The sequence below is a fragment of the Anticarsia gemmatalis genome, chromosome 19 (assembly GCF_050436995.1).
Source record: "Anticarsia gemmatalis isolate Benzon Research Colony breed Stoneville strain chromosome 19, ilAntGemm2 primary, whole genome shotgun sequence".
NCBI lineage: Eukaryota > Metazoa > Arthropoda > Insecta > Lepidoptera > Erebidae > Anticarsia > Anticarsia gemmatalis.
The window spans coordinates 5,539,480-5,549,670 of NC_134763.1; the positions used below are offsets into that span (position 1 = coordinate 5,539,480).

The 10,191-nt window shown below is 35.6% G+C and overlaps 1 protein-coding gene across 1 annotated transcript; it reads right to left on the minus strand.

Moving 5' to 3' along the window:
* Positions 1-224: 224 nt before the first annotated feature.
* Positions 225-9,678, minus strand: tst (superkiller complex helicase subunit twister). The gene is made up of 22 exons (XM_076126719.1): positions 9,561-9,678; positions 9,315-9,488; positions 8,789-9,044; positions 8,303-8,479; positions 7,676-7,968; positions 7,279-7,391; positions 6,844-7,075; positions 6,374-6,557; positions 5,994-6,131; positions 5,748-5,862; positions 5,368-5,494; positions 5,094-5,198; positions 4,588-4,744; positions 4,210-4,354; positions 3,639-3,961; positions 3,233-3,361; positions 2,900-3,032; positions 2,515-2,689; positions 1,916-2,132; positions 1,310-1,539; positions 871-1,023; positions 225-489 (listed from the first exon to the last, which is right to left on the minus strand). Exons 1-22 carry the CDS (start codon positions 9,597-9,599, stop codon positions 343-345), a joined length of 3,762 nt encoding a protein of 1,253 aa, XP_075982834.1. The 5' UTR covers positions 9,600-9,678; the 3' UTR covers positions 225-342.
* Positions 9,679-10,191: the final 513 nt, after the last annotated feature.

Below are 10,191 nucleotides of genomic sequence, written 5' to 3' on the forward strand. Positions count from 1 at the left end.
CAAAATAAGAATGGAAGGCTAAAATAAATACAACAAACGTTCCACATACAGTGTGAAGTTTGTAGGAGTCACAATCAAGAATTGATCATTCTCTTTTTGTTCATGATGTTTGATATTTTTTTTTTACTTTTACGTAGCTCCGTAAACTTCATTTAGTTAATCTAATCTCACTACTCCTCGTTTAAGTGAAACATAGCACTAAATAACAATAACACACTAATCAATTCCACTGGTTAAACATGTTTATATTTCATAAATCATTTAAATTTTGTTGGTATAAGGCTGGCATACATTTATCAACTATTGCTTGTACAATGTAAAGCTCTATGAGGTACATAAGGTTCAAGTTATAACGGTGTCTTTCTGTGTGGTGTAAAGACTGGCAGCGAATACGATGTCTCTCTTGATAGCGGTGGAGGCTTCCATCATCTTGGCTTGAAGCTTGGGGTCCCCGATTGCTACTGCAGCATCTTTTACGTCTACTAATAACTGTGGAAAGGAAGAATATGCATTAGAAAAGGTGAACAAGACATTGGAAGGGACATTTTTGGTTATTTCCAGAACAGTACTGGCTGGTACATTTTGAGATTTTTTGAAAATAATTACTATCCACTTAATTTACGTTACGTGTTAATGGTAAAAACAGTTAATGAAATAACACTACAGTCTCAGCGAGAGTCGATAAATTTCACTTATTTAAAGCTAAGTTTAAAGTTATGTTAACGCACGTAAGGCAGCTGTTATGTTTACCATACTTATGTTGTATGTATAAAAAATACCGAGCAGAGTGACTGTAGTTAGTAATTCGTAACAAAAATATTAAATAGAGAATTTAGGTGTGCAATGAGTAATGATGAAACAATGACTAACCTCATGCAACTGTTGTATACACCTAACAATAATGCCTTCCTGAACATCAGTGAGGTCCATTATCTCTGCGAACGGCTTCTCTAGCGCCCACTCATACACTACTCGTACTAGACCGAAGTTAAGCCTTTCAGCTTGACCTTCAAACTGACCCACCTGAAACCAAATAATAATAATGTTTGTACATAATATTTTCCATTGCACCAACTACACACACGCTAAAGTTGTTTATTTGCGAGTTTTGATGTCAATACATATAAACAGAGGGAAGGCCATAAATAAAATGACTTAGCCAAGCTAATATACTATGTTCAACCTTTATTTTTGTCCACTATTTGATATAAGTCATTCATACTGTGCTCGTCCGCGTGAAACAGTTGCTTAGTTGATCTATTCAACTAAAAGCATTTGTATTAAGAAACAGACATTATCAAATACGTACCATATACTTAGATTCAATCTGTGTTAATTCCCGATCGATCTCTTCAATAGCGGCGACTCCCTCGGTCAGTTTGTCCGTGAGGCCGGTGAGTTCCACCTGCGTCCGCGCTTGGAACACGAAGCAACTGAGTAGAGCGGCTATTTCAGCTGGCGTCTTGTCGGTGAACACATTACGGAAGACTAGTTCTGATATGATAAGTTCGTTGGTACCCATTCCGCATGCCACTCGACCTGTAAATAAAGATCTTCATAAATTTTTGATTTATCTTGTTTTAGCCATTGTTTATATCGTTACAGCTCTTCTTGAACAATGGCTGCCATCAGGGTAGGTTAACATTTTTAAGTAATCTGTTAACCGTTTGCAATGAAAGCTTCGCTTAAATCACTTTGTAGTTAAGTCAGTGGATAAACTGATAAGAAAATAAATAACTTTAAAATTATCATGTTATACTTTCGCTTTAAAACTTCGAACGAGTAACGAAGCATAGGTAATAGCAAAGCAGCACATACTTTAAATTGTGGATAAATTGGTGGAATCTTGTCTAATCATCAAGAAATTTTTGAAAAGAAAATATGGCATTGTATAAGTAACAAAAAGTTACAGTACCTTTAAGTATAACGCTGTCATGTTCATCAATATAGCTCAGTTCTCTCAGCACCATCAACCTGCGCTGGTAGTCGGGGTACAGAGCCAAGTTCTCGAAGGACAGTAGCCGCTTGTACTTGTCTCGCTTCCTCTCCGTCATCTTCCGCTCGTACACTATGGCGAACTCGGATTTGAAGTTCGCTATGTCCGTGCTCTTCTTTTGTTCTTGGAGATCAGCCTGAAAGAGGATTTAAGTAAAATATAGAGCATATTGTGTCTTTTTAGAAAATGCTGTTGCTAATACGGCCCTTAATCTTGTGTACATCCTTTTAATGCTACGTATCACGTACTTCAGTAGATTCGATACGTGTACGTATACGCTTGTGATACTTCAAACAAGTGTACACGTTCTTACACATATATATTATTAAGAACAACCCCAAATTGTAATTTAAGTCTTAAATCGCGACATCTAGGTATACTTATACGTTTACCTACAACTCAGGGGCGACTTGCTGTCACCTATTGTACATTTCTCTACCATTTCGCATAGTGGAAGCACTTCGCTTTATCTTAGAAATATTATTTGAATATTAAATAGATAGTTGAAGTATATTTACCATGCACTTGTTCATCTTATCCAAAGACTGTAATATCTCGCCGGTGGTGATAGAGAGCGACTGTGTTAGACTGACGTGCTCCAGCGTGGTGGCGCCGGAACAAACCGCGTGTGACATACGAGACAGCTCCTGCACTGCGCTTGCGCATGATGAACCTACTGGCGCGTCTTTGAACCTGCGGGCAATATATTTTGACTACTATTTTATCTATACTTTAATATTATGGACTGTTTAAAATGCTATTTATGATCAAGATTCAATTATAAAACAAGTATTTTTAACAACAATTTACAAAATTCTTTGACAAAGATACAGCCAAAATTGCATTGGTTAAATAGTTTTTTTTAATCTATAACACTACATGAATTTATGTTTGTAATCTTACCTTGGAATCTGTCTTCTCTCCCAATCATCAATGATGACTTTTGGATCAATTTTCAAATTCGTTTTTGTTATAGCAACTATGTTTTTGGGAGCGATACACAATATTGTGTGGTCCATTGTGCTTTCTTCCGTGCCTAAACATAAAACAATCAACATAATTAAACAATTTTACTCAAAAACGTGTTTAAAATATTATTTTTCTTGAACCATTAGAAACGTGTGAATACATTAAATTTATAGGAATGTGTAAGTGCGAGCATAAGAATCCGAGAAAATGACACGATATAGTTTTGCTCATTTGTAACGGCCTATACAACTGTTATCAAGTTCTTACCTATGGAATCATACATGGCCGAGAAGCTTAGTATCCTGTACCAATTTTCGTCGACGTCGAAGTTATACTTCGTGTTGTCTGCTACTGCGGTGTTTAATACTAACACTTTGTATGGTGTCTGTCGTGGACCTGTAAGAATATTGTAAGTCATAAAAAACAAAATAAGAAGCTTAGAAGTTGAAGATAGAAGTTTTATTCTTATTTGTAGATTTTTACAGTTAATTTGACATTTGTTAAGACAAACCTAAAACCACAATTATTAGGATCTGGATTTTTTTGGTATGATCGCTCTGGTATGTTTTCTAGAGGTAGTTAATTTCTGCGAAACTAAGGTCAGCTTTGCAGTTGATTGGCACATGCTTAGTCCTTTAGTTTTATAACTAGGAATTCTATAAGCAACACTTACCATTATTATTCAACAGCACTCCCAGTTGATTAATATAAGGGCCTGCGGACACAATAAGAACTTTTCCTGGTGTTAGTTCTTTGGCAACTTTACTCTGGTTGAGTAATATGGGCATGATTTCATTGAGCACGTCGATGTACATTGCGGCAGTGTCGTAGAACGTAGCTAATGGTGCTAAGTGAGCAGCCAGCGGTGTACTGCACTTTTCTGAATATTCCTTCTCGGCTAACTGTAGTTGTTTCCTATAGTTGTCTGCTTGGATGATCTGGTTGAATTCACGGAAGGAACGCTGCATCATGCCTTCTACTGATACTGTTGCCGCTCTGTAACATTAAAATGGTCATGAAAACTTCGTAGGCCGAAAAAAATCTTTGGTTTCATAAATGTATTAAGTTTGGTTAAGGTTGCTTTAAGGTTGGAAAGACCTCCAAAACATTTTTTTAGTGCAGAATATCTTCTTTTTATAGAAATGAGTAGAATGGATGATTGGACAGGGGAGAAATAACGGATTAATTGTTCAAGTGCAACAATAATTGAAAAAAAAAGGTAAGTATTATATTGCACTGCTCACCTTAACAAGCTGAGGATCATAGCGTAAGTGAGTCTGAACTGTGAGGACAATTTCTGTGGTATTCCCAACATCATTCCCTTCAGAGTGACTAGATCGGGCACGCCCATCTTGCATAGAATTATCACTGTGCCTGTGTCGTCCAGACCTGAAATTATAAATAAAATCTTCATTAAAATTAAGGTTTGCACACATTCGGTCGGCAATGTCACACAATAAAACCCTCCGAAAACACTTATTCGTTATCATCCAAACATAATTTGGTAACTGCGAGGCCTAGGAATTATTTGTTTAATAAGTGGTTTGTGCATATTTACAAACCTTTCCTTACACAGTCTGCGAAAACAGTCGCTGCAAGTAATATGAAAATAATGTACATACCTCGCCTGCCAGCTCTGCCCGCCATCTGGATGTACTCAGCGGGCGCGAGTGTTCGTCGCTGCAGGCCGTCGTACTTGGTGGTCTCGTCGAACACCACCGTGCGCGCGGGCATGTTCACGCCCATCGCAAATGTTTCTGTCGCGAACAGGATCTTTACCTATAATCAACTTTACAGTTTTATATCCACCTGAAAGTATGGGATTTCTCTTCATACCGTACAGTACTAAATCAAGTGTCAAAGTAATTCAAACCACGGTGAATATTAAACTTGTACTTTTAAAAGGTTCATTTAAAATGCTTTAGCTGTTCAATTATTTTCGTACATAATGTTGAAATTGCAGACTGAAATATTTTAGGCACTCCTTTGATTCCAACGAAAATAAGACACTGTGACGTCAGTATGTCATATTTTTATACTAAAATGTGTTTTTGACATGTCATAAAGAGTAGCTGATTTGACTGGTAGTCAATTGTTGTATTTGATATGCAGAATTACTAATACTTACAAATCCTTGTTGGAACAGCATCTCTACGATTTCCTTGAGCAACGGTAATATACCACTGTGATGTACTCCAATACCATTTTCTAATACTCTTTGCAATCTTATAACCTGTGAAAGAACAATATTTATTAAAGGAATAGAAGTTGCAATCAATAGAGTTCGGAAAACGTCAACAGTATGAACTACCCAATAAGCAATCGTAGGTGTCTATGATTTAAACAAGGTAAGCGAACAAAATCTGATAACATGGCATAAAAATCTCAATACATTATATTACCTGTGGCAATCTTCTATCAGGCTCCTTCAGCCTCTGAAGACATTTCTGGAAGAACGATCTAATGTGACCCTTTTCTTTGGCAGTTGTTAAGTCTACTGACATTAAGTTTTCGGCATTCTGATCACACCTGCAAAACAATATTTTTTTATATTAAATTTTTATTGCACAACATTTCATAACACATGCTTTATCTTTTCTACATAGTAAGCCTTTGCAAAAATTATAGGAAATGTCTACATGAGCAAATGATGCTAGCATTTGTTCATGTACACATTTCCTATAATTTTAGGTTTAGTTTAGTTACCATCAGACAAAGTACAGTATAAGTGTAATGCTAAGAAATATGATAACAATTGTAGCTGCCGTTTTCTGTACATTACCTGTTTCGCGACAGTGTAAAAGCGACTACGGGAAGTTTATCTTTCTGTTTGAGATGGTCTATGAACGCCACCCACATGGTCTGCTCTGCTTTCGGATTCAAGTACGTTTTACCACCTGTAACAATAAAAAAATTACAAAAGGTCAATATCGATGCATCTATTATTATGTAGGTAGAAAAAAGTGATAAGGGTGATTGTATGCAAAATAAATTTAAGAAACGTGTTCAAATTAGAAGGTGACCTTACCTTTAGGACCAAAGTTCTTCTTGAAATCATTTTCTTTAGCTTTCTTCGCAGCAACAGCCTCATTGTAACCTCTCAGTTGGAAGTTTCCTTCTTGGTCCACAACCATGAACCGCTCATTTTTCGATTTACCTCCCGTTCCTTAAAAAGCGCAAAATAAGTAACCATAATTATTAAGAAAATAATACGTATGTATGAAAATAGGTACTTAATTGATTAAAAATTCGCTAATGTGATTTGGGAATGTTTCCGTGACATTAACTAGTTCTTATTAAAGCCACTACATGGCATTCTCCTACAAAATATTTATAATGACACTAAAATCAGACGTCACTATTTTAATTTAAATATTTTGTTGGAAAATATAATAACAATGAACATACCTGTATACAAATAATGGCATAGCGGTACAGGTCGCTTAGGTGTAGACACGACGTAAACCTTCCGTTTTTTAGTGCGGCCTACCCAGTCGGCAAACTGTAGAGTGTTTGGTACAGTCGCACTCAACATCACTATACTAACGTGTGCTGGTAATAATATAAGTACTTCTTCCCATACGTATCCTCGCTGTGGATATAGAAATATTTTTATAAAAATGTGCGTGTCAACAAAAATATTTCTTGTTTGTAGCGAATATTATTAAATGGTATCGACATTATATTGGAACGCAATGTAGTATTCAGCTTTATTTTTAAGATTTTTCAATTAAGTCATTTTGTAGCATAGTGAGCCTCAGTTTTAATACTTATGACTAAATATCAGATAGCCTATTGGCGTCATTTAAGTTGTCGGATAGGTTAAAGCCGTAAAACAGACTCTTAGTTTATAAATAGTTTTAAAAGTCGAGACATACCTCTGCATTATTAATATAATGCACTTCATCAAAGATGACAAACTCTAAATCTCTTGTAACATCGGAGCCACAATAGAGCATGGAGCGTAGAATCTCCGTGGTCATCACTAGACAAGGCGCTGTGGCGTTGATCTGAAGGTCACCGGTTAACAGACCCACTTCGCCAAACAACTTGTTGAAGTCATTGTACTTTTGGTTGGAGAGAGCTTTAATTGGCGACGTGTAGATTGCTCTGAAAATAAACCATACAATTGTAGGCTTAGGCAATTTGATCAAACTCAATTTCTGTTTCAACTAGGTTGCACCTCAAGAGTTTATTTAGAAACCATTGGTAATATATTGGTTATTGGTAAATATCTTTGCAAAGGAAAATATTGAATATAAAAGTGATTCTCCATTTGTAAAGTGAAAGTTATTGTTGATATATTCTCATACCTGGTGCAGTTTCTTCTTGACATAGCAATGGCATATTCAGCAACTACCGTTTTACCAGCTGAGGTGTGAGCTGCCACAAACACATGATGACCTTCTTCTAGTTTAAGTATAGCCTAGAAACATACATAAAACTTTTAAACATGGGTATACTCTTTTGTGATACTATTAATGTTTACGGTATTACTATAAAACAGTAGGCACAATTGCTTCCAGTTACTCTTAAAACTTTACTTATTTTCTTTGCTTGCATTAATGTTGTTTACCAAAATCCTCTAAACTATATGAATCAGTTCAGAATCAATAACGATTTTTATAATAAATTGCATTTCCACCACAGGACCTATTAAGACGATAACAGCCTAACTACAACAAATAAAAATACACTTAATAAAGATACCTGTTTCTGGAAAACATCCAATTCAAACGGATAAGTATGTGCCATGTCTTTTATCTTCTCTCTAAAGTCAGGTACTGGCTGAGACACATCAATCATTTCGGCCCACTCAGTGGAAGTCACACCGGTCTTCATGGAAGAGCTGGTGATGTTCAGTATAGGTATCTCTGGCAGTTCCACAGGTGGCCTGATTATTGTGTCCTCTAAGAAATTGTCATTGTCCTCTGAGTCTTCAAGCTCAACCTTTTTGGTGGGTTTTGATGGTTTTGTTTGTGGTTCTTCATCTTTCCAAAGATCTGTGAGACAATGATTTGATATTTATTGTGTGCATGGAGTCTTTTTGGTGATTAGACATTAAGGATGTATTAGTATATAAATTTTACACATCACAAAATAATTAAGAGTGTTGAGTCCTTGAGAGAGTTATCAGAGAGTTACATTATGGACCCCAGGAGGTGGTAGCGGTAAAAAAGAAAATACAGAATATAGGAGAACTTTATTTTTCTGTCTAAACTGTGATTAGGAGGAAAGTCTCTCATATAACTGTAATATAAAACAACTAATAAGAATTCATGAAAAAATAAATTAATAGAAAAAATAACTAATTAGAATGTAATTGTTAATACATACCAACTAAATGTGCATTAGTATCAACAACCTCTTCAAGATTGATCTTAACATGGAGATCAACCTCTTCACTCTCATCTGTCTTCTTGTTCACTGCTTCATTAGACTCACTCAGTAATGTAAAGCCATCTTCAGCAAACAACACACTTTCTTTGTAACCCGGTGCTCTGTTCAATATATCTGTAACATGACTTTATAGTAAATAACTTTATATTAGAAAAAAATATTGATAGACTTTAAAATGTTTTGGTGGAATAAATTTATCTATTTAGACCAAATAATTCTGAGGTCTCTGCTTACTCTTATGGTAAAAAGAGTGATTTTAAGTATGTATGTATGTAGTAAGCTAAGATAACAATAAGCCAGCAGTAAATTATAGAACTCCTGCCTTGTAGTCTCTTACTATAAACATATATGTATACATAGCAAATTTTAAAGCTTTAATAATGAAATGAACTACTATGTTAAAAAGAAATACAAGAACTTTACCTTCACCCAAAAACTTCCCTGGTTCTTCATTATCCAGGTCTATTTGAACATCTCCACTGGCTGCAGCATCCAGCATCTTCTCCAACTCTTCCTCAAAGCCAGCAGGTAAGAAGGGGCTCTGTGTGGTAGTGCCCCTAGTAGCCATGCTCGGGGGCAGCGGAGCCCTCGACATAGAGAGACTGTCCTCATCATCTTCAACTGGGATGCTTACTTCTTCCAACCCAATTATTTGGCCTGTTATAGGATCTCTTACCACCTAAAAAGTATTTTTTTTTTATTGTGTTAGTGTGTTGTTAGTATTGGGCTATTTCATAATAATGTTTATCTGTCACAATGAAGTGCCTGCTCTTGACCACCCATGGAAAATGCATTTGTAGTTTGTACACTTAAGTTTTCCATTTTGTTACAAAAATATCAATATTTGATGTATCGTTAGTTAAGACAAGATTACTGATAATACGTTTGTGCCCTAGCGATAATAACTTCTGTTGTTAAAGTGCCTACATAGCAAGTTATCGATAATTACCTCAAGTGTCGTGTCTGGGCCGAAATCATCATCTTCGTGGATAAATAATGAATCGACGTTTGATTCACGGTGCCAGTGGGTTTGAGATCTTTCCCACTGATGGATTGAAAGCCTCTCCGGCTTCAATAAATATTCTTTCACCCTTTCATTAAGATCTTCAAAGATCGGTGGCAACTGTAAACATATTGCACAATTTTAATGCTAATACTGTATTACATATTTTTACCTACCATCAGCGGCACTTACTTTGAAGTCGGAAAAATCATTTTCAGTATCCACAGACATTTAAATAATTAAATAACGAAACAAATAACTTTTGCACTGAGGTTATTTTGGTTTGTTTTTATGTCACGACGGCGAGCTGTCAAAGTTATGTCAATAGGTCGATGCAAAATGCGATGTGCAATTTATTGTGATTCCCCGTTTATAAACTTTTATATCCGAATTTCGCTAATTGCTCTATAAATTGGAAGATATGTATCATTGTACTTTAAAATAACTGGGTATGTCAATAAATCCTAGGTTAATACGTAAAAAATTTGGAACTGGATGATTTTATTTGCTAATAATATAAGTGCTAGTTTGTTACTGAACGAAACCGTAACGTCAAGCGTGACATCGACATTTATTTGGTGTGAATTTTGTTATTTTCCCGTATTTATGTGCGTTCAGAAAATTATTATTTTTGGACACGTTCAATATTATCAAACAAATATACTCTGTCTACTATCTAGCATCACAAAAAAAAAATCGTAGAAAAGAGTAACGTAGAAAATATCGAAGCTACTTTTAAGATGAGGATGTGACACTTAACATTCAGGCAACTCGCAGTAGGTGTTTATTATTATAATAATATGTATTATTTTGCAACGAACTA

Excerpts from the sequence above, each read along its gene's own strand:
- tst (XM_076126719.1), bottom strand. The coding sequence starts at position 9,599 with ATGTCTGTGGATACTGAAAATGATTTTTCCGACTTCAAA. Across the intron at positions 8,480-8,788 it reads AGGGAAGTTTTTGGGTGAAG|ATATATTGAACAGAGCACCG; the intron begins GTAAAGTTCTTG and ends GTCATGTTACAG. Across the intron at positions 7,392-7,675 it reads TGGATGTTTTCCAGAAACAG|GCTATACTTAAACTAGAAGA; the intron begins GTATCTTTATTA and ends GTATGTTTCTAG.